Below are 24,427 nucleotides of genomic sequence, written 5' to 3' on the forward strand. Positions count from 1 at the left end.
AGGGCGGAAGCGCGTGGAGAATGAACGTTTCCGAGCCTGAGAGCGGGCCAAGAACTTCGTTGGCCTGTAGAGGGCGCCTCCCTGTGTGCAGAGTAACCCACTCAGCCGTCCCTTCCTTAAGCACTTCCTGTCTGATCTCTATGGTCCATCCGATAACGCCAAGAGAAGCTCCTGGAGGTATCAATTTACCGTAAACAAGACAAGTGCGCCGACCCGGAAGAGGAAGCTGGAGCGGGGCGGGAGTAACTCGGAAGGCCGGCAGTGAGGGGGTCCGACGGGTACAGTATCTCCGAAGGCTGGCAGTGAGGGGTCCGGGGCAAATCGTAGCCATGGCGGTGGCCGTGGTCACGGCGGCAGCCGTACCCGGAACAGAGCTGGGCCCCGCGGAAGAACTAGCCAAACTCGAGTATCTGTCTTTAGTGTCGAAGGTTTGCACTGAGCTGGACAATCACTTGGGGATCAACGACAAGGATCTGGGTGAGTCCGCGGAGGTCTCTGCGCCATCTGGGTTTGGGCTTGAGGAGAAAGGGGATTGATTGTCCGAGTGTGTGGGTCAGTGTGAGTCTATCTCTTTGTCAGAAACTTGGCCCAGGCAACCTGCGGCAGTGGCCTGCTCTTGAGAGCCCTCCGGGCCGAGCTGTTAGAAACCATTTCCCAGAGCTGTCAGTGAAACCTGGAGCGGCCATCGCTTTTTTTTTTTTTTTTTTTCCACCAACAATTAAACAGCGTTAACAACAACGTAGAGCCACATGATGATGATGATGATGTTCATGGCAGACACTTATTGGGTTCTCATTACATGCCAGATATTATGCTCAGTGTTTTACTTACATTATTTTATTTGGTTTTCATACCATACCACTCTGTGAGATAGTATCTGTTTATAGTTTAAGAAAACAAGGCTCCAAGTAATTAAGTAACACCCCTCAAGATCACATATCAAATGTGAGTGAGCCTGGTCTGGAATCCAGGTCTTTTGTAGTCTGTGGCTTTAACTGTGCTCTTAACCATTCATGCTTATACTATCTCTCAAGCACCAATGTCTAGTGTCTGTCAAACATTAGACGTCTTGGGACAAACTGTATACAGGGAGAACCCAAACTGAGAAAATGGAAAAGACTGGGGTCCTACAGCTTAAGGCCACAGGCAGGTGGAGTCCTTATGAAAGCAGAGGGATGGATGGGGTCGAGAGCATGAGTGGAGGGATTTTTTGACAGGTGCAGGGATGCTTCATCCATTTTAACAGGAAGGAGGACAGAATATGGCTGTAGATGCAGATGGATTTAGGGACTGGTGGTAGGGAGTTGAGGGAGAGAGTTCCAAAATGACTGTTCTGTTTTCTAAATGAAGATGAAGTCATCAATTGGAGGGATGGAAGGGAAGGGACACATGCATGACATAGAGGGGTCAGGGAAGTTAGATGTGTGATCTTGGGTAAGATGTAATTTCTGTGAAGCTGTGTTTCTCATCTGTGAAATAGGTATGATACTGTGTTCTTCACAGGGTTAGTATATAGCACCTGTATATTTTTTTTTTTTTTTTTTTTCCTTGCGTTATGCGGGCCTCTCACTGTTGTGGCCTCCCCCATTTGCGGAGCACAGGCTCCGGACGCGCAGGCCCAGCGGCCACGGCTCACGGGCCCAGCCGCTCCGCGGCACGCGGGATCCTCCCAAAACGGGGCACGAACCCGCGTCCCCCGCATCGGCAGGCGGACTCTCAAGCACTGCGCCACCAGGGAAGCCCAGCACCTGTATATTTTAGTTCACTTTTCTCTTGCCTCCCATCAAGATGTACCTATCCTGTGTCATTTTCCCTCAGTCTTCTCTTTTAGATAATAATGAGGTGATATTCTCGTCAGTTTGCTATCTCTCTGGGTAATATGTTACTTCATTCAGCAAACCTTTGTTGAGCTAGGGGCTTAGGAATACAGTAGAGAACAAGGTAGATTCTCTCGGTCAGTGTGCTTACATTGTTTCTCTCTCTCTCTCTCTCTTGAACTACAGTGTACTAATGCCTTAGCATCTTTTAGAGGAAACAAAAAGTTATTGAGACCAAAACTGCCTCGCCCCCACCTTCGAGAGCCACTTGCACGTCCAAGTTGTCAGGTGCAATAGATCTGAGGTTCCACCAACCCCCTCCTTGGGTTTGATTAATTTACTGGAGTGGCTCACAGAACTCAGAGAAACATTTTACTAACTGGTTTATTATATTTATTTATTTATTTATGGCTGTGTTGGGTGTTTTGTTGCTGTGCCTGGGCTTTCTCTAGTTGTGGCGAGCGGGGGCTACTCTTGGTTGTGGTGCGCGGGCTTCTCACTGCGGTGGCTTCTCTTGTTGTAGAGCATGGGCTCTAGGCGTGCGGGCTTCAGTAGTTGTGGCACAAGTGCTCAGTAGTTGTGGCTCGCAGGCTTCAGAGCGCAGCCTCAGTAGTTGTGGCGCACGGGTTTAGTTGCTCCACAGCATGTGGGATCTTCCCCGGGCCAGGGAACGAACCCGTGTCCCCTGCATTGGCAGGCAGATTCTTATCCACTGTGCCACCAGGGAAGTCCCTAACTGGTTTGTTATAAAAAGATATAATTCAGGAACAGGTAAATAGAAGGTATGTGGCAAGGAGAGAGGAGCTTCCATGCTCTCTGAGTGCCCCACTCTCCCCGAATCTCCATGTATTCACCATCCTGGAAGCTGTCCAAACCCTGTCCTTTTGGGTGTTTATAGAGGCCTCACCGTATAGGCACAGTTGATTAAGTCATTGGCCATTGATGACTGAACTCAATCTCCAGCCCCTCTCCCCTCCCCAGAGATCAGGTTGGGGCTGAAAGTTCCAGCCCTCTAATCTCCTGATTGGTTTCCCTGGCAACTAGCCCTCATCCTAGTTACCTAGGGGCTTTCCTAAGGTTATCTCAGGAACATAAAAAAAACATAACTTACTCTCTGCACTTAGGAAATTCCAAGGGTTTTAGGAGCTCCATGCCAGGGATGGAGACCAAATATGTATTTCTTATAAATCACAGTATCACACTGTTAAACACAGAATTACAAAACCAGTAACATTAAAAATACTAACATTGGGGGCTTCCCTGGTGGCGCAGTGGTTGAGAGTCTGCCTGCTAATGCAGGGGACGCGGGTTCGTGCCCTGGTCCGGGAGGATCCCACATGCCGCGGAGCGGCTGGGCCCGTGAACCATGGCTGCTGAGCCTGTGCTCCGCAACTGGAGAGGTCACAACAGTGAGAAGCCCGCATACCACACACAAAAAAAAAAAAAAAAAAAAATACTAACATTGGAAAAGTGTGATAAACAATATTGTTTTGATGAAACTAAATTGCCAGAGTTGGTTTTAATAACAAAAAGGTATATATTTACTTCTTTTGTGTTTTGTTGACTTGATTCTTTTGATTTTGACCTTGATGTATTATCATTTAAATCAGTCTCATTGTTTTTCCTGTTTTCAGCAATGAGCTTGTTTTTAATTACTGATCCAGTTTTTGATACTTCAGTTAATTTAATGATGTCCTCATATAATTCTGAAAATTAAAAAAAAAAATCCTCATTAATGACGGCTGCAGTATGAATATGCTGCTGGCTGCTTTAGGATTGGCTCTTTTGAGCACTGTATGACTAGCACCATGTGACGTAGTTCTCCCTCCACATTCCTCTAAAGAATTTGGGCTCTGAAATCAGATTTCTGGATTCCAGTCCTGGCTCCACCAATTATTATTGGGTAAGTCACTGTCTCGAACCCTCAGCCTCCTCATCTGTAAAACAGGGACAATAATGGTACCTACCTGTGAGGGTCGTTGTGAGAACCATGGGGATAACCCATGTGAAACACTTAGCATAGTGCCTGGCATGTAGTAGTTGTTTGAAAAGTCTTAACCACTGACGTTGTTATTAACTTGTTATTTACAAAAAGCTGATGGTATCTGGCTTTCACTTAATGTCATAAAAAAGGTAAAGGCAAATTTCAACATGGAAGTGGTATGGTGTTACTAGTTTATAAGTTAGCTATCCAGATCTTCCATGTTATTATTATTTTTTAAGAATTAACATCCAAATGAAGGGAATTTGCTGGTGGTCCAGTGGTTAGGACTCCATGCTTTCACTGCGGAGGATACGGGTTCAATCCCTGGTCGGGGAACTAAGATCCCGTAAGTGGAGTGGTGTGGCAAAAAAAAAAAAAAAAAAAAAAAAAAAAAAAAACACATCCAAATGAAATCATTAAAATTTTCATGTGGAACTTACAGTGTGAGGCTTATTATCTCAGCCTATCATAATGCACTTTTCTCCTGAAAGTCTAGTAATTAATAAATAGTTCTAGGGCTTTCCTGGTGGTGCAGTCCCCGATGCAGGGGACACGGGTTCGTGCCCTGGTCTGGGAAGATCCCACATGCCGCGGAGCGGCTGGGCTTAGCCATGGCTGCTGAGCCTCCGCGTCCGGAGCCTGTGCTCCGCAACGGGAGAGGCCACAACAGTGAGAGGCCCGCGTACCACAAAATAAATAAATAAATAAATAAATAAATAGTTCTAATATTAGAAATTTCAAAACTAAGCCGGTTTGTAGAGAAAAATTTGGGGGAGAGGGGCAAGTGAGTCTTTCACCGACTCTGATGTTGTACTATCCAGCAGCTGCCTGGCCCTCATATATAGATTGGGTGTGTCCTTTCAGAAACTGTAGAAAGCATCCTATTTGTGCGTGTGTCCATGTGTGCGTGCATGTACACATGCACATGGGCTCATGCTCTTGGACGTGGTTGCCTCTAGAATCTATATGGTGGAGTACATATCTAGCAGTTTCATGAAGAGAGTACAGTGATCTGGGACAAGGAGGTCTTCCTCCCTTAAATACACTCAAGGGCCTGATGAGCCATTTCTTGTTTTTACTTATGAAAATTAACTAGACTATACATGGCTAATCTTGGTAGTCTAAATTCTTTCTTTACCCTTACTGAATGGTGGTCGTCGGTTTTTATGACTGTTGGATAACCCAACTGGTTTTATTTATTTGTTTATTTATTTTTTTTTTGCGGTACGCGGGCCTTCCACCACTGTGGCCTCTCCCGCAACGGAGCACAGGCTCCGGACACGCAGGCCCAGTGGCTGTGGCCCAGAGGCCCAGCCGCTCCGTGGCACGCGGGATCCTCCCGGACGGGGGCACGAACCCGCGTCCCCTGCATCGGCAGGCGGACCCCCAACCACTGCGCCACCAGGGAAGCCCTGGTTTTATTTTTAACGTACTTGAAACTGATTTCTTGCTCAAGTCTCCATTCTTCTTGTTGTAATCCCTTTTCTCATTTGCAGCTGAATTTGTGATCAGTCTTGCTGAGAAAAATACCACCTTTGATACTTTTAAGGCTTCACTGGTCAAAAATGGTGCAGAATTCACGGTATGTGTATGTAGAGAACCCTGTTTTGTTTCAATGTCACTGTTGGATTTAAATTTTGATAGTACATGCCAATCAAGTAAGCCATTAAGTGTGATGTTTTCATGCCACTAAGCAGTGGTAATGTAACCGAATTACCTGTGACACCTTTCTAGGAAAATGGGGCAGGATTTCCATTATTAAGTCCTTATGGGTGTTTACGTTCTTGTTCTGTGAATCAGGAAGTGAAAAGCAAGAGTCTAGGTTTGAGAGGTAGTTCTAAACCATGGGAAATAAAATGGTTGATGGGAACTAAATTACTTTCCCCCAAAGAGTCCCAAATATTAGCTTTCTCTGAGGCTATGTTACTAGGTTCGTGCGATATTAGGTTGACACTGTATGCTTCATTTGTCCCAGTTAGCTAAATTCAGGTGCATAACCACCCTTTTCTAAAGGACACCCCTTTTCTTAGTGTTTTTAAGCACTGATCCAGGAGCTGACAATTTTTGTTGTTTCTTTTCAAAGGATTCTCTTATTAGTAACTTGCTGCGTCTCATACAAACCATGCGGCCTCCAGCAAAGCCTTCCACGAGCAAAGGTGAGCAGAGCTCCTAGCCAAGCTTCATCTCCAGAATAGTTTAGATTGTAAGCATCCTGTAAATTGCATTTATTTCCCTTGCAGCAGCTGCTGAGCAAGTAAATGTTCTAGTAAAATTTTCAAATGACTTAAGACAAAATTAAAATGATAAGACATAACCAGTCAAATGAATACTGAATCATACTCCCCACCGCCACGCCAGGATAGTTTGTTAAGGGTTTTGTAATCAGTGTTTTTTTTTGAAAATTGAATTACGTTTATAGTAATGTATGTGAGTAATATGTAGCAAAATGTTCTGTTTTTAGTTTGATGTAAATCTAATGTTGAAGTTCTTTTGTTAACCACTAAGAGTATTAAATATATCTTTTTTTTTTTTTTAACCCCTTCATGCGCTTTAATGAAACAAGATCCAGTTGTTAAACCCAAAACTGAAAAAGAAAAGCTGAAGGAACTCTTTCCAGTCCTTTGCCAACCAGACAACCCTTCTGTTCGGGTACTGTTATCATGAGAGTATGAGGATGAGGGTGTCTGCTGTAACTGCATTTTCCCCCCTCCTCACCCCTTTTCTTTGTCTCGTTAGTTATTAATTTTAAGTTTGTCTACACTGTAACATATTTTTCAAAGTGAAAGTGGTCACTCCCTGAGCACATACTGTTGTATAGAATAGTGTTAAAGGGTTCAGAGAACCATATTTTAGGGAAATGAGATTGGGAATTATGGAAAGCAGTGATTGGGGATCTGGAACAAGTATGAAACAACTTAAGGTTCTGGAACAGATGCCTGATGTGCGAAATTAGATTTTGACATCTAATTTTAGATGTCATTTAATGTTTCAGTTTTTCTGAAATTTAATTTTTCTAATTTTAGAAAAAAAGTTTGACATCTATTTTCTGTTTATAATCATCATTTTCATGCTTTCACGGGAGGGGTGATATCTAATTGCCTTCCATAGGCTTGTATTAAGGACAAGGGGGATTTGCCAGCTGTAGAAATGATTTCCAGGAACCTTTGCTCATACCTTCTTCCTCTGTCTCAAATTGTGTTGGAAATCTCTGTCCTCTCTGGTTCTTTACATAAGTGGTCAGAAATGTAGGGGGTGTTAGATTTGTAGATGTACCTGAAGTACAGATTCTTGAGTGACTTTTCTTGTCCCCTCTTCTCCTAACTTGGCTGCCTCTGCCCCTGTAGACCATGCTGGATGAGGATGATGTGAAAGTCGCTGTGGATGTCCTGAAAGAACTGGAGGCCTTGATGCCCAGCGCAGCAGGCCAGGAGAAGCACAGAGATGCTGAGCACCGGTTTGTCCCTAGCGTCCTGTCCTTTGGAAGTTTAGGATATGGTGATAGTTGAATTCTGGACCAGCCAAGCAAAAATTTGGGCAAGTTTACAGAATCTAGATTGGCCACGTACCATACTGTTGCATCTATTTTCATTGCTCCCTGTCGAGAATGTTTATGCAGCAAATGCTGAGGTGTTCAGAAGATAGAAATCCAGGTTGAAAGAGGGTGAATATGTTTGTGGCCTCCTTTATTGGCCTGCAGGGATGTCATAGTTATTGAAACTCTGGTTCAGTTCAGCATTTAGTGGGTACCTGCCATGTACATGGCACTGTGCTGGGTGCTTGGGAAGGCAAAGATGGAATTGGGCTCGTTTCTTTTTCAAACAGGTATTTGTTGGTTTGTTAGGGACAAGACAAAGAAGAAGAAGCGGAGCCGAGAGCGAGACCGCGAGCGAGACCGAGACCGCAATAGAGACCATAAGCGGAGACACCGGTCCCGCTCTCGATCACGTTCCCGGACCCGGGAGAGGAATAAGGGGAAGTCTAGATATCGGTCCAGGAGCAGAAGTCAGAGTCCCCCTAGAGACCGGAAAGACCGAGACAAGTATGGGGAGAGGAATCTGGACAGATGGCGGGATAAGCACGTGGACCGCCCTCCCCCAGAAGAGCCTGCCATCGGGGACGTTTACAACGGCAAAGTTACCAGCATCATGCAGTTTGGATGCTTTGTGCAACTGGAGGGACTAAGGTAATGGCTGGTACTCTTCTTTCACACCACTGAAGGACAGAATTTCTTTTATCACTGGGGATTTTCACATTCTAAAAAATTACTGTATCAGATTGTTAGAAGTTGACTTTCTATTTGAAATGTCATAGAGCCATTTATTCCTTCCTCTGCCTTCGGGAGATCTGCCCTTTTGCTGGTTGAGACAGATGAGAATTTGTTGCCCCCTGGCCCCCAACTTTTTCTCTGGGAGGGTGGTAATCCTATTTTATTGTTTGGCCACCTTCTTGGAACTTTCCTCTTGAGTTTAAGGCCATTTCCCTTTGTTCATTTCCAACAAGGGTGGAAATCGGTTGGGGAAAAAGTATTTTAGGCATGTTCTAGACGTGTGTGACTCTCCCTCAGGAAGCGATGGGAAGGCCTGGTGCACATCTCTGAGCTCCGCCGGGAAGGCCGTGTGGCCAATGTGGCTGATGTGGTGAGCAAAGGCCAGAGGGTCAAGGTCAAAGTGCTGTCCTTCACTGGGACCAAGACCAGCTTGAGCATGAAGGTAGGTGAGATATCCAGCCGGTTTCCACAACTGATGGCCAGGGAAACATAAGAGGATGGCAGGTAGGCTATGTCCCTTGTTTTTGTGCCTTAGGATGTGGATCAAGAGACTGGAGAAGATCTAAACCCAAATCGACGACGGAATCTTGTTGGGGAGACCAACGAGGAGACCTCTATGAGGAATCCGGATAGACCCACCCACCTCTCCCTCGTCAGTGCCCCTGAAGTAGAGGACGACTCGCTCGAGCGCAAGCGCCTTACCCGCATTTCTGACCCGGAGAAGTGGGAGATCAAGCAGGTTGGGGCCATTTGCTCTTACGGCCATGTAGTCATTTAGCAGGTAGCATGGTGTTTAGGAGTGCGGGCCCTGGAGCATGATGGCTTGGGTGACTTTAGGCCACTTGCTAGCTTGTGATCCTGAGCCAGGTTACACTACCTTTTTGTGGCTCCACGCCCCCATCTGTAAAACAGGGCCAGTGGTGACATCGTGGGGATTAAACAAGTTAGTAGAAGTGAAGCTCTTAGGTTAGTGCCTTCCTGTGTTATGTGTTATATAAATGTTCATTCTTGTTTTCATCATTAGTAAACATAAAAACGCTGTTGGCCAGGCCACTGTGCAGATGCTAGGGCTATGAGGATCTATCATGGTTCCTACCCTTGAGGATCTCTCCTCCAGGGGAGGAGATAGATTGAGACAAATAACTGGGAAGGCTTACATATTACATAATAAGGGGTGTGCGGAATGCTGTGGAGTCAAGGGAGGGAGCAGATAACAACCCTGGGGATGAGACCCTTGAGCTGTGCTTTTGGGCACCATGTTGTCGTGCCCCCCTAGGGATGGGATATACGGTGTTCAAGGCCCTGCAGTCCTGGATCAGCAGAGGAAAAAACCTTGGTTTCCTACATGAAATCTCTGTATTAACTCTCCTACCAAAGAAGAGTTTTGATCTAGCAGGTGACAAATGCTTCCTTTTATCCTTTGGCTAGATGATTGCTGCCAATGTCCTTTCCAAAGAAGAGTTTCCAGACTTTGATGAAGAGACTGGCATTCTCCCTAAAGTGGATGATGAAGAAGGTAACCAGCCACTTAGATGGAGCAGGGTGATGGATTGGGAGGACAGTTGGCAAGCTGAGCCGTGGATAGGGTTTATTTGTAGTTTAACCCAGTGCTTAAACTCATTTGTTCCTTGGGTCTCACCACTCATCTCTCAAAGGAAAAGGGTCTCCTTACGATGGAAGCAAAAAACTTCATTTTTCTGATAAATGTGTATATATTGTTACACTTGTTGCTTATAATCAGTTTTTAGGATATAACAAGTCATAATTGTATTTTGTGGAGTGAATTTGATCTCATATTTTTAGTAATTGTTCTGTAAACCCTGGATCCGCCTAGATTACCTCTGAGTTGCCCTGGAATAATTTTTGACTTAGCCCATAGGCAATTTTTTAAAATGGTGAAATAAATTCCTTAATAAAGTGTGTATAGTTTATATAACAATAACAAATGAACATCTGTGTATATAGTTATATAGTTTATATAACAATAATAAATGATCATCTGTGTACCTACCATCCAGTTAAGTAGAACTTTACCTACCAATACCTTTGAAACCCATACATGCCACTCAATGATTAGATCTTCCTCCTTCCTCCTTTGGGTAACCACCATTCTAAATTTTGCGTTAATTATTTCCTATTTTCCTTTAGCGTTTTACTATCTACTATATGTCTATCCCTAAACATTGTATTGTTCAGTTTGTCTGTTTTTGAACTTCTTTTTTTTTTTTTTTTTGAGTCACCATCATTCTTTCCATATTTATCTATGTTGATTTATTTATTTATTTATTTATGGCTGTGTTGGGTCTTTGTTGCTGCACACGGGCTTTCTCTAGTTGTGGCAAGTGGGGGCTACTCTTCGTTGCAGTGCACAGGCTTCTCATTGCGGTGGCTTCTCTTGTTGGCGGAGCATGGGCTCTAGGCGCGTGGGCTTCAGTAGTTGTGGCATGTGGGCTCAGTAGTTGTGACTCACGGGTTCTAGAGCACAGGCTCAGTAGTTGTGGCACACAGGCTTAGTTGCTCCGTGGCATGTGGGATCTTCCTGGACCAGGGCTTGAACCTGTGTCCCCTGCATTGGCTGGAGGATTCTTAACCACTGTGCCACCAGGGAAGTCCCTCTATGTTGATTTTTATAGTTATTTTTCACTCGTTTTCATTGCTGTAGAGTTTTTCTGTATATAAATTTACCATTATTTACTCATTTTACTTTTTGATGGGCATATAGGCTGTCTTCTCGGTTTTTTTGTTTACCTTTATGAATAGTTCTATTATGAAGTTCCTGTGTTTGTCTCTTAATTCACATATGCAAGACTGTCTCTTTTTCCTAAACATGTAGGAGGAGAATTTCTGGGTGGTAGGAAATGCGTGTATTCAACTTTACCAGGGAGTCCACATTGTTTTCTAAAGTTTTTGTACCAACTTACACTTCTACCATAAGTGTAAGTGAGTTTCTGTTGCTCCACATCCTTGTCAGCATTTGGTATTGTCCATTTGTCCAACTAAAATTTTTTTTCCTAATCTATTGTGGGTTAGGAGTTATTCCATATGAAGTTGGATGGCAAATGCCTTAGTGCCATTTAGAGTGTCAGACAGCATTTTTCCACAGGCTTAACTTCTTTTGAAGAAAGCTCTGATCAGTTCTTGGGCTGGGGCACAAATGCCCTAGAAATGGCTGGTGGAGGGGGAAACAGACACCTGCATTACAGTTTTGACCTTGGGAGCTATCTTTGATAAAGATTGCTGATGCTTGTGGAAATGTATTGTTTTGGTGAAAACGATCAGTCATTTCTCTCTTTTTTTTTGGCTAATTCTTCTTTTGGGGGACTTTTAGATGAGGACCTTGAGATTGAACTGGTTGAGGAAGAGCCTCCATTCCTGAGAGGGCACACCAAGCAAAGCATGGACATGAGCCCTATCAAAATTGTTAAGGTGAGAAACACTGAGACTCTAACCTGGACGTGTCAAGTGAACTTCTTTTCCTAAAGCAGCAATTCAGTTTTTCAGAGCAGGTTACTAGATCTGAGTAAGCAGAATTCAGGCTACGAGAGGTAGTAGTGACTGTTGGTCGGGGTCCAGGATATTTTTGTTCTAGAGGAAGATTGACTTGGCTTTGTTGTTTTTGCCTTTTAAATTCTTATACTCTCATTTTAGTGTGTTTGGGAGGAAGCAGAGATAAATATGAGTGCTGGATCTACCATCACTGCCTTTGCCCAGGCTTTAGGGCTTGAGTCATTACCTTGCAGATTCAAGGGCAATTTTGAAGGGTTCACTTGAGCAATTGGGCCCCCCCAGTAGAAAGCTTGTGGCGTGCAGTGTGAGGAGAAGAATTCACTGAATAATTATGATAAAATTTTAGGTTTGGAAAAGGGTATCTAAAAGATCTCCCAGCCCAGCTGATGCTTGTAATCCGCCTATGTATCCTTCTGCAGTGTTCCTCCCACGTGGTCTTCTCATGTCTGCTTGACAATGTTGGTGAATTCACCAGCCCTTGAGGAGACCCATTCCATCCCCAGATGGATCTGATCAATAGTTCTTCTTTAGGTAGACCTGAATATGTTTTATTGAGGCATCTCATTGGTCTCGATTTTAGTTCTCAGGCCCATACAGAAGAATTCTTATCCGTTTCTTACATGTCCATTCTCTTGGGGTTCCCATCTTCAAGCCCCAAATCCCTAATTTCTTCAGTGATTTATCATTGTCCTTGTTCATTTTCTCTGAATATAGTACAGTTTATCCATTTCTTTCATGCAGTCTGGTATGTTAATATGAAATTTCTTCTGGGTGGGCCTCTTTTTAGATTTGAGTGGCTTAACATCTGAGTTTTATTTCCTGGATATTTAATGCATGCTGAGATCCCATTCTGATGTTGCTTTGTCCTCTGTTGCACTAGAACCCGGATGGTTCCCTCTCCCAAGCAGCAATGATGCAGAGTGCCCTCGCCAAAGAAAGGCGGGAACTCAAGCAGGCCCAGCGGGAAGCAGAGATGGATTCTATTCCCATGGGACTCAACAAACATTGGGTTGATCCTCTGCCTGATGGTAGGACTCTGGGAGGAGGCTGTGGACTTTTCAAAAAAAAAAAAAAAATCTGAACTTTCACATACACAGGGAGAAGCCACTGCCAGTACATAAGTAAAGATTTAGCCTTGGCTTTGGTGATTTAGTTTTTCCCTTCAGTTAGAGCACGTTTTTGGTTTGTTTTGTTTTTTAAATGTTTTCGTAACCGTGGTCAAATCATTAGACTGGCTGTTTTCTTCTGAGTAACTTAAAAATTTTTATTCCAAAGGTAATACAGCTTTGAAACTTCTCTTTTCATATAAATCTTTGTGTAGTAAATATTAACTGACTGCTGGATACAGTCATAACAAATACTTGCTGTTTGCGTTAGGTACCTGGGTATATAACTGTGAAGGAAGCAGACATGAGCCCTGTTCTTTGAGGCTCACATTTTAGTGGGGAAAGTGGATATTAACCAAATGCTACCAAATTACTGACCAAATCACGATGAGTGCTACATAGATAAGAAGTGCTACCTAGATAAGAAGGTAGTATAGTTGGCTATGGTGGGTCATTTCCCTGGGAAGGTGGAGACCCGAAGGATAAATAGGACTTGAGTCTGTCAAAGGGGCTGGCATGGGGATTGGGGAATATGTTCCAGGCTGAGGAATAGCCTGTTCTGAGGCTGTGATGTGGGAAAGAAGACCCATGTAGCTGGAATAGAGAGAATGATGGGCAAAGAGGTGGGGGGTGAGTTGTGGCTGCCAGGAATTTGGAGATGGCGTTAGGAATTAGGGCTCAATCCTAAAGTTCGCGGGGAAATGGTGCAAAGTTCTACACAGGGAAGTGGCAAGATCAGAGTTGCATTTCCAAAGGATTATTGAGGGTGCCCTACAAAATGGATTGGATGGGGCAAAAGTAGACACATGCGGTGAATTAGGAGGCTTTTATAATAGTTCAGAGGAGAGAGGTGGTGGCTTCAAGACAGAGATAGCAGAGAGGAGGGATGTACTGGAGAAATGTGATTTATTGAGTGTGGGGGGAGAGGGCAGTGAGGTAGCATGAGGATGATACTAAGTCGCCTGTTTTCCTTTGCAGCGGAAGGCAGGCAGATTGCTGCCAACATGAGGGGTATTGGGATGATGCCCAATGACATTCCCGAGTGGAAGAAGCATGCCTTTGGGGGCAACAAAGCTTCTTATGGAAAAAAGACCCAGATGTCAATCATTGAACAGAGAGAGAGCCTGCCCATCTACAAACTGAAGGAGCAGCTGGTCCAGGTGAGAAGCCCTTTAGATGTGTTGGTGGGGAAGTCAGGGTGTTTTCTAAAAAGAGGATGACATGTTTTAATTGAAATTAGCACATTTGAAGTGGCTTTTCCGAAGGGGATAGGAAAAAAAACATTTCCAAGTACTTAAAAAATATGTATATATTAGTCTACACCTTTCTTTTTCCTATGAGGAAATAAATCTGTTTGAACTAGGGATCCCTAGAGCAAGTGAACAGAGTATTGTGTTGCACAGACAAATAGCTCTGGACAATAAGAATAATGGGGATGCTTGGCTTGACATTGAGGCAAATCTTTGCTTCAGATACTTATTGCCATTTTCTGGAGATCTGATTTAAGACCACTAAACCTTCCTGAGGCAACTGAGTTTACTAGTTTCCAGGGAATCCTTTCAATGACATCTTATATATATACGATGAAGTACAAATGTGTATAAAAACACAGATATTATATGTTTTACATGAGCTGTTTGTGTTTCTGAATGACAGCATATTATATGTACTGCTCTGTATTTAGCTTTTTCCCCTTAGTGATGTAGCTCAGCATTGTTCCCTTTTTTTTTTAAGGTGCTTTGTTATGTGGATGTGCTCTGGCTTATTTAACTAGTCCTGTGTTAATAGACATACATAGGTTGATGGATGTCCTTTGCTATTATAAACAGTGTAGAAATCAGGTGACTTTAGGGGGTAAAGTGACTTTATAGATTTGGGAATGGCAGTAGAAAGGGACATTGTATTTAACTTCTTTATTTACTACTGAATTCTTTAACCATGTTTGTGTAACACTTAAAAAAATACATGTACATATATAAAATATTAGGTCTATCTGGATAGTTATGCTTTTAGCATCATCTTTGTGTTTTTATGAACTTAAGGAAACCAATAAATTAAAAAAAATTTGAGTCAGTTAAAAAGAGAATTCTCATAAAGTTTAAAGTTTTTAATTTGTCATACATGCGATTAAAATAAGAAAGAGCATTGCTCATAGAAAATCACTGTTAGCATTCGTTTCTATGCGTCGTTAAAAATAATTTAAGCTCTGATTGTCATCTTACGTGTATATACTACTGTTTCCCCTTCTTCTCCTTTAGCGTTAGAGTGTAATCAGTTGCTTTACTCCAGAGTAATGTGCGGCAGATTTTAATGACCGTGTTTATGTTTGGCTGTCTTCAGGCTGTCCATGACAATCAGATTCTGATTGTCATCGGAGAGACAGGGTCTGGGAAGACAACGCAGATCACCCAGTACCTGGCAGAGGCGGGCTACACTTCCAGGGGCAAGATTGGGTGTACCCAGCCCAGAAGAGTTGCGGCCATGTCAGTGGCCAAAAGAGTGTCAGAGGAGTTTGGTTGTTGCTTAGGCCAAGAGGTAAGTGGTTGGCGAAGCTATTCTGAAAGTGCCTGAAGAAAGTGTAAAGGCCCAGATCTCTGTCTCTAAAATGGGAGCAATTCTACCTTTTTTTAGGTTTCTCCTGAGAGAGAGGGTTCTCATGGTCATCACTGATCTGTTCAGGATCAAGTCCAAGGCAGATTTTACTTTGAGGAAATCATTGTACATCTTGGTCAAATTCTGTCTGTTAAGATTATGGGTAATAGCCTGGACTAAAATTTTGCCTGGAGATTGCAAAAAGGAGAGGTTTGTGTCTTAAGGTTTTCAGCTTCTGTTCTGCTTTAGGTGGGCTACACCATTCGATTTGAGGACTGCACCAGCCCCGAAACAGTTATCAAGTACATGACGGACGGGATGTTGCTCCGAGAGTGCCTGATTGACCCCGACCTCACTCAGTATGCAATCATCATGTTGGACGAGGCGCATGAGAGAACAATTCACACTGATGTGCTCTTTGGATTGTTGAAAAAGGTAACTAGGTGCTCTTTGGTAACCTTTATTCTACCTGTTGGGAACTGAATTCTGGGAATTGGATTTGAGTACCTGTGCCTCTTTGGGCAGTCCTTTTTAGTCAGCTACATTGCATTTCCCTTTAGACGGTTCAGAAACGGCAGGACATGAAGCTGATTGTCACCTCAGCCACCTTGGATGCGGTGAAGTTTTCTCAGTACTTCTATGAAGCTCCCATCTTCACCATCCCAGGTCGAACATACCCAGTAGAAATATTGTATACAAAGGAACCTGAAACCGATTATCTGGATGCCAGCTTGATCACTGTCATGCAGATCCATTTAACAGAACCACCAGGTAGGAGGAAAGAGCATTTTTTCCTCTTAGACCAAGTCCTAATGTAGGTATTTTTGCTCATCTTTTAAAAAATGCCTTTTAGGGAGTTCCCTGGCAGTCCAGTGGTTAGGACTCCACGCTTCCACTGACGGGGGCCCGGGTTCAATCCTTAGTCGGGGAACTCAGATCCTGGAAGCCTCATGATACGGCCAAAACAAACAAAAAAAACCAAAAAAACCATCTGTAGTTCAGACGTTTAAAAAAATGCCTTTTAAGTATTGGTCTGTCTGTAAGTCTCAGGCTTGCATGTTTGAAATGGTGGTGATGAAAATATAAATAATGGTGTGCAGGGTTTAAATGCATCTATTTAAATATAGACACAAATTTTTAAAAATTTAAAAAACCAAAAGCAAACAAATGAATAAACATGGATAAATGAAAACCTCTTGATTTGTTAGAGGTCAGAATATGAGTGTGTTTTCCATCGTTTGGAGTTCGGTGAATGTCACTTTGGCCTTTGTATGGGGCACACACACAGAAAGTCAATGCTTCTGTTCTCCTCTTAGGTGATATCCTGGTCTTCCTGACTGGTCAGGAAGAGATCGATACTGCTTGTGAGATCCTGTATGAAAGAATGAAATCCCTGGGACCCGATGTTCCAGAGTTGATTATCCTTCCAGTGTACTCTGCTCTTCCCAGTGAGATGCAGACCCGAATCTTCGACCCAGCTCCACCTGGCAGCAGAAAGGTAACATAGGCTCTTGTGCTCTGAAACCATGTGCTGTATGCAGCTGGCCCTAACGGGGATTGCTTAAGGTGTATGTGAGTCTTGTTTATTACATTTTAGAAAGTGGTCCAACCAGTTTGTTAATGAGGGTCTTGTATGTGATCCTGCTCTTCTTCCTCTCTTTTCCTTCATTTGACAGATATTTTTTTGAGCATCTACCAGGCTTTGGGGTAGACACCAGGGCTGCAGTCTGAGGACAGGCTTCTATCTGCTGTGGGACATCCACCGGTAGACAGGGCTTTAACATATAGTGTGAACGTGCTGCTGGTGTGCTGGATGCCCAGTGGGGGAGCACCCAACCCAGTGTTCTTACAGGAAGTGAGGATCTAAGCTAGTCCTGAAGAACACGTGGATGTTCATCTAGACGAGAAGGGCAGGAGAACGTGTATTCTGAATAGACAGAACAGGCTGTGATAGCCGAGGGGTGAGAGAGTGTGGCCATTTCAGGGAGCTGTGTAGTTCCAGCAGCTGGAATTGACTGTGAGTGTGTGTATTGAGGCAGTGGGAAAGGGGACAGATGGATTTTAAAATAATAGTTTTACTGAGGTATAATTTACATACCATACAATTGTCCCTTTAAAGCATACAATTCAGTACACTTTAGTATGGTCACAGAATTTTTTTAGTATATTCACAGAATTGTGCAGCCATTAATTACCATTATTAATCATTAATCAATCACCATTTATCACTACTGTTAATTTTTAGAACAATTTCATCACCCCTCAAAGAAACCCTGCACGCTTTAGCAATCATCCCCCATCCACCCCTCTGCTCAGCCCCTGGGAACCACTAATCCACTTTCTGTCTCTGGATTCACCTATTCTGGACATTTCATCATTTCATATAAATGGAATCACATAATATGTGGTCCTTGCGGACTAGCTTCTTTTACTTAGCATGTCTTCAAGGCTCATCCATGTTGTAGCATGTATAAACACTTCATTTCTTTTTATTGCTGAATAATATTCTGTTGTAGAACAGAGTGTACCACATTTTGTTTATTCATTCATCAGTTGATGGACATTTGGATTGTTTCCACATTTTAGCTATTATGAATAATGCTGGTATGAACATTTGTTTACAAGTTTTTGTGTGGACATGTGTTTTCATTTCTCTTGAGTATATACCTAGGAATGGAAGACAGATGGATTTTCTTTTTTAATTGAGATGTAGTTCATGTACAACATTATGTTAGTTTCAGGGGCACTACAAAGTGATTTAACATTTGCATATATTATGAAATGACCACCACAATGAATCTAGTAACCATCTGGAAGATAGAAGGATTTGAATAACATTAAAGAGTTAGAATGGTCAGGACATAGTGGATGCCTGGAGGTTTAGGGAAGGGCAGAGGGGAGAAGTCAGGAATGACTACCAGTTTCTGGCTTGGGCAGCTGGATGGAAGATGGTGCTGAGGAGGGAAACGAGGAGGAGCAGGTTTGGTGGGAAGACAGTGATTCCTCCTCTGTTCTGTTCCTGGTGATGGCACTTCTCTCCGGGAGGGCTTCTGCAGCTCTCTGGCAGGTAGAAGCGTTTCAGGGCCGGTAAGATGCTGGCATGGGGTGAGATGTTTTGGTGCCTCCTAACAATGATTTTTCTGAGCATTTGTGTTTTATTATCTGAACCTCTGGGTGGAAGAACAGTGGCAGTGCCAAGCTCAGACCAATAATCTTCTAGATCACATATACTGCTGCATACACACAAACTGTGAAATTCCTCTGCCGCCTTATAGTTCATTTCATGATCAGAAAAAAAATCTCCCTCTTGTTCCACATACACAAGCAGCCCATTTTGTAGTCCAGATGTCCCCGTGGAGGAAGAAAAATCTCATTTTGTACTGGCACATGTGATGCCAGGAAATCTCTGCCTTCCCAGCGTGCTAGAAAATTAAAATTGTAGTAATCAACATTGGATCTAGAAAATGAGATACGTAACCATTTGCACCAAATGAAATTGGCTTTGATTGGCCACTGCTTTTTCCTACTCCACTTCTCTCAGGTACCACTCGCTCCCCAACCTAACCCTTAAGATGAAGGCACCTCCCCTTCTGCCCATTTGAGGCCAAACTGAGGTTAAGTGCTCTCTAATGATCTAGAGAGAGGGAGAGCCACACAATCCCTTTGGGAAGGTGTCTGAGTTCAGAAGTCTCCTCTCACACCTCTGGGCTGAGCCTGGGCGGCTCAATCCAGCTATGTTCTTCTTGCCTGCAGGTCGTGATTGCCACCAACATTGCGGAGACATCACTGACTATTGACGGCATTTACTATGTGGTGGACCCTGGATTCGTGAAGCAGAAAGTTTACAATTCTAAGACAGGGATCGACCAGCTCGTGGTAACTCCTATTTCTCAGGTATGGCAGCTTCTACTGGCAGCTTTTCTGAAAATCCTGGTTAGGGCTTTTCTGAAATTTTTTATGGTTTTGTATTTTGAATTTTATTGTTTTAAGATGCTGGCTGCTTTCTTGAGATAAGAGAGATTTTGTGTTGTTTGTTTTTAATCTCTAGAATTGTGTGTCAACATTAAAAAGCCCCATAAAACTGGAACTTAAAAAAAAAAAAGAAATTGAATCCTAGCACCCTAGATGATCTAATATAAGTGGTAAGAACATATATTTTAAAGTATTGCACTTAGCCACAGATATCTGAGATAGTAATAATTCTTGAGATAATAATATGTTTCTTTGGTAATTATGGAATAATTTCCTACCTAAATTATATTTAAAAATGAATAGCCTGATCATCCCTTTTGAAGGCAGTTTGGCCACAATGTATCCGAAATGTAAAAGTTCATTTCTTTAACCTAACAGTTCTGCTTCTAGAAGTATATCTGAAAGTTAGAAATGATTGAACACATATCCAGAGGTAATGGAAGAGGATGTTCACTGAAGCATTGTTTATATTGGAGGGAACCTGGAAAAATTCTAAATGAGCTCCAAAAGGGACGTAGTTTAATAAAATATGGTAAATTCATTCCATAGACTGTTATGTGACATTAACGTGGTGGTGTGTATCTATATTTAATGGCTTAAGCACATAACTCTGATATATCGTTTGAGAAAAGTGAGCTACAGAATAGCATGAGTAGTATAATCCAATTTTTGTTTAAAAATGTGTGTGCTTGTGCACAGTGTATGTAAACGTGCCTGCGACTGAAAGCATGTTGGCGAAATGTTAGCCAGGGTTATTTCTTGGTGGTGCTGCTGGTTACTGTGCTGATGGGTAAAGCACATTTTTCTTCCCTGTACTTTTATATATTGTCTTTTTATTTTTTATTTTTTTTATTGGGGTATGGTTGTTTTACACTATTGTGTTAGTTTCTACTGTACAGCAAAGTGACCCTGGGCTATACAGCGGGTTCTCATTAGTTACCTGTTTTATACATATTATATATATTGTGTTAATATTCTGTAAGAGGTATGTATTACTTTCACAATTTATAATACCATAAGGCTGTTTTCATTTTGAAACCTTAGTAACAATAGCTAAGACTTGCAGGGTGCTTCCTAAGTGCCAGGCACTGTCCCAGCTACTTTCACATACATGAACTCATTATATTCTCAGTTGATCCTTTGTTGTAGATGTTATCATTATCCTCATTTCACAAATGAGACTGACAACCAGAGGGGTTATGTGACTTGCCTGTTACACAGCTGGTGGAGCCAGGATTTAAACCAGGGCAGTCTGGCCCCAGCATGTGTACTCTGTACAGTTCTCCTGGGGGTGATACGTGCAACTCGCAGTGATGGAGAAATTATTTATTATTATCTGCTCTCCCTGATTTGGAGAGACACCTGTAGAATGCTGTGGAATCTGCCACGGTGTGTGATTGCTGCCTGCCTTTGAGTGGGTAGTGACCTTTCATATTCCATCCTTTGGTTTGGAAGCTGGCATAGGAATTTCTAAATCCTGATACTATTTATAAGGCAGATGGTTTTGTCAGAAAACAGCCCTCTTCAGATTGCTATTCACTGTTGCCCAGCAACCTAGGGCTAACCGACATTTTTTTTTTTTAATTTCAAAAATTAGCGCCCTTCTCCCATAAGTTCAGAAATAATATTACATTATTTTGGAAGTTACCCGATAGTCCTACTACCACCAATCACTGTCACCATTTTGATGTTTTTCTTGCCCATCTTTTTTCATGTTTGTTTCAGGTTGCAATTCTAGTAGTATAGTAAGTATGCGGTTTTTAATTAAGTATTTAATTTTCCTGATTATTAAGGTGATATATGTTCATTGTTGGATATTTGATAAAGAAAATAGAACTCATCTACAAGCCTACCATTAGAATTAGCCCCAGTTAACATTTTAAGGTATTTTTTTCCTAGTTGTTTACTTCAGGTAGTTTGTATATTTGCATTAAGATTAAAAAATAAATAAAATTAGTATTACATTGTTTGGCAACTTGCTTTTTCACCTCTGTGAGTGAACATTTCCTCCTGTCATTGAGCATCTCAAACCGAATTTTTAAAACAGCTGCAGACCCATTCACTGGTATGATTAACATTATATTTATTCAGTTCACTTACATTTGGTCATCACTGTTGAGGGTGGGTTTTGTCATTTTGTTTTATGCTTTCTCATTTATGATGTGCCACACTATTTTGTGTTTTTTAAAATATTTTTTATTTTATTTTATTTTTTATTTTTTGCCTGTATTGGGTCTTCATTGCTGCGCGTGGGCTTTCTCTAGTTGCAGCAAGCGGGGGCTACTCTTCGTTGTGGTGCGCGTGCTTCTCATTGTGGTGGCTTCTCTTGTTGCAGAGCACAGGCTCTAGGCGCATGGGCTCAGTAGTTGTGGCGCTCGGGCTTAGTTGCTCCGTGGCATGTGGGATCTCCCCAGGCCAGGGATCGAACCCTTTTCCCCTGCATTGGCAGGTGGACTCTTAACCACTGCACCACCAAGGAAGCCCCTGCCACACTATTTTGAAGGTATATTTCTGTGATCTTTACCATATTTCTTCTATTCACTTGCTTGTATTTGGCCTCACTTGAACAAACTTTCCTGAAATGCTGAGTGTTGGAGAGGGGATGATAAGAGCGTTGGTAGGTAGTCTTGGAAATGACCCTAAAGGAAGTGAAATCGCATTTTAGGTTTTGCCTGTTGCTGAGTGCCCCTCTTTTAACAGATTTCCTGGGTAAAGCTGTTAAGCAATGTTTAACAGATATGTTACTTTTATATGCCCACTCCTCTAGGCTCAGGCAAAGCAACGCGCTGGCAGAGCTGGGAGAACAGGCCCAGGAAAGTGTTACAGGCTGTACACAGAACGTGCCTACCGAGATGAAATGCTGACCACCAACGTGCCGGAAATCCAGAGAACCAACTTAGCAAGCACAGTGCTGTCACTCAAGGTAGAAATCACTGTCTTGTTAGAATGCTTTGGTAGAACAGTCCAATCCTATGGCCTTAGTAAGTGAATCTCAGTTTTATGAACCTTGTTGAATACTTCAGTAACCTCATGGAACCAGTCCCTTTGAGTGGAATGCAAACGGCTGTGGTAACAGCCTCTCTACTGCGGGGCTGGGGCTAAATTGGCATGTGTGCTGTGACATTTTTTTCTTGCCATCGTAACCAGCAGGGTATTTGGTTATAAAAGGTTTTAGTTGGGAGCATTTTCAAACAGGATATTAGGAAAAATCGAATCAGTGCCAAACTGTGGACAAGCTCATTTCCCTCAACCCTTTAACTTTCAGATCCAATTCTGTTCTTTTAGAACAGAAGCAAAACCCCCAATCCAAAAAGGGGAACTGTTAGTACAGATTTCAGCCTGGCCCCCTGGGGACTTGGTTTTCATTCTGAATCATTGCTCTTCCTCTCTCAGTCCCCTGTGAGGACCTTCATTGTCTTTTGGCAGGGGGAGATGCATGAGTAATTTCCTAGATGATGGCACCCCCGCCTCCCACCCCCCGACACTGATGCTGCGCTGGAGCCCTGGCACTTCGCTGATGCAGAGTGCTCTGTTGTAATTTATTATTCATTCCCTGTAAGAGAGGCTAAAACAGAGCTTCAGGGAAAAAAAAAAAAACCTGCTCCAGTCTCTGGAGTGAGAACTCCAGTCTCTGGAGTGAGGCATCTGTGGCTCAAACTTCTGCTCCGAGCTGTGTGTCCTTGGCAAATTTATCTGCTCAGCCTTCTGCCCTCTATTCTCTCAAAAGCAGGGGCTGTTAATAGTCTCTCCTGTGAACATAAAGGAGATAATGCAGGTAAAGGCACTGGGCACAGTGCTTACTGATTGCTAACATAATTCCTTGTAGTTCTTATACAATAAGAATTTATTGAACACCCGCTGTGTTTATGGTCACCATCACTTTATGGGAAAGAAGCAGAAAGCTTAGGTCCTGCCACATCTCCCTTTATACACACTTGGATAGTGCATCGTTCACTTGTTTCTTTTAGTCATCAAATTTGGTAACAAATGTATCGAATACCCACTCTGTGCCAGGCAGATTGCAGGTGGTTTTGTGTCCACGTGTCTCACCATTGTGAACTCAGAGCAGGGACCATGTCTTAGTCACCTTTGTATCCCTGCCACCTAACATGGTACAAGGCACTTCCTAGATGCACAGGAGAAATTATGTATGCAAGAGACAGGGCAAGCTGATTGTTGTCTTTTTTTTTTTAATTATAATAAAATACACAATACATTATCACTGTAATCTTTTTAAAATGTCCAGTTCAGTGGCATTAAGTACATTCACAGTGTTGTGCAGCCATCACCACTCTCCATTTCCAGAACTTTTTGATCATCCCAAATCGAAACTCTGTACCCATTTAACTAAACTATCCCTTTTCCCCTCCCTTCTGCCCCTGGTAACCATTATTCTACTTTCTGTGTCCATGAATCTGCCTATTCTAGGTACCTCAGATAAATGGAATCATAAAATATTTGTCCTTTTGATCTGGCTTATTTTACTTAGTATGATGTTTTCAAGGTTCATCATGTTGTAGCATGTGTTAAATTTTCATTTTTAAAGGTGAATAATATTCCATTGTATGTATATACAGTGTTTTGTTTATCCATTCATCTATTGATGGACATTTGACTGGTTTCTGCCTTTTAGCTATTGTGAATAATGCTGCTGTGAACTTAACGTACAAGTATGTGTCTGAGTCCCTGCTTTCAGTTCTTTTGGGTATATATCTAGAAGTGGAGTTCTGGATCAATTCGAAATTTTCTGTTTAAGTTATTGGTGAATCACCAAATTGTTTTCCTCAGCAGCTGCACCATTTTACATTCCCACCAGCAACATATGAGGATTCCTATTTCTCCATATCTTGCCAACACTTGTTATTTTCTTTCTTTTTTTTTTTTTCTTTCTTAAATTATAGCTATAGCCATCCTAGTGGGTATGAAGTGGTATCTCATTGTGGTTTTGATTTGCATTTCCCTAATTACTAGTTATATTGAGTATCTTTTCATGTGCTTGTTGGCCATTTTAATATCTTCTTTGGAGAAATGTCTACCTTTGCCCATTTTTAAATTTTTATCTTTTTGTCATTAAGCGGTACATACTGTCATTCTGAGAGAGTGTTTTTTAAAGTTTCCCGAGAAAGTGTACGCTTTTTATCAGTCTTGAGTTTTGTGTGGCGCATTCCTGGAGATTCCTGCT

At 42.5% G+C, this 24,427-nt stretch overlaps 1 protein-coding gene across 1 annotated transcript in view; it reads left to right on the forward strand.

The window, feature by feature from the left end:
• Nucleotides 1-215: 215 nt before the first annotated feature.
• Nucleotides 216-24,427, forward strand: part of DHX8 (DEAH-box helicase 8) — a 27,667-nt gene continuing 3,455 nt past the window's right edge. Inside the window, exons 1-19 of the mRNA XM_007455071.1 lie at nt 216-269; nt 308-477; nt 5,298-5,383; nt 5,885-5,957; nt 6,365-6,450; nt 7,146-7,255; nt 7,643-7,984; nt 8,366-8,510; nt 8,604-8,807; nt 9,497-9,584; nt 11,397-11,494; nt 12,456-12,603; nt 13,660-13,841; nt 15,022-15,216; nt 15,523-15,708; nt 15,834-16,044; nt 16,590-16,771; nt 19,027-19,167; nt 22,013-22,168. Coding sequence (XP_007455133.1) covers nt 330-477; nt 5,298-5,383; nt 5,885-5,957; nt 6,365-6,450; nt 7,146-7,255; nt 7,643-7,984; nt 8,366-8,510; nt 8,604-8,807; nt 9,497-9,584; nt 11,397-11,494; nt 12,456-12,603; nt 13,660-13,841; nt 15,022-15,216; nt 15,523-15,708; nt 15,834-16,044; nt 16,590-16,771; nt 19,027-19,167; nt 22,013-22,168 — 2,781 coding nt within the window. The 5' untranslated portion in view covers nt 216-269; nt 308-329. The remainder of the gene's footprint in view (nt 270-307; nt 478-5,297; nt 5,384-5,884; nt 5,958-6,364; nt 6,451-7,145; nt 7,256-7,642; nt 7,985-8,365; nt 8,511-8,603; nt 8,808-9,496; nt 9,585-11,396; nt 11,495-12,455; nt 12,604-13,659; nt 13,842-15,021; nt 15,217-15,522; nt 15,709-15,833; nt 16,045-16,589; nt 16,772-19,026; nt 19,168-22,012; nt 22,169-24,427) is intronic.

This window comes from Lipotes vexillifer, unplaced genomic scaffold (assembly GCF_000442215.2).
Source record: "Lipotes vexillifer unplaced genomic scaffold, Lipotes_vexillifer_v1.1 scaffold1639, whole genome shotgun sequence".
NCBI lineage: Eukaryota > Metazoa > Chordata > Mammalia > Artiodactyla > Lipotidae > Lipotes > Lipotes vexillifer.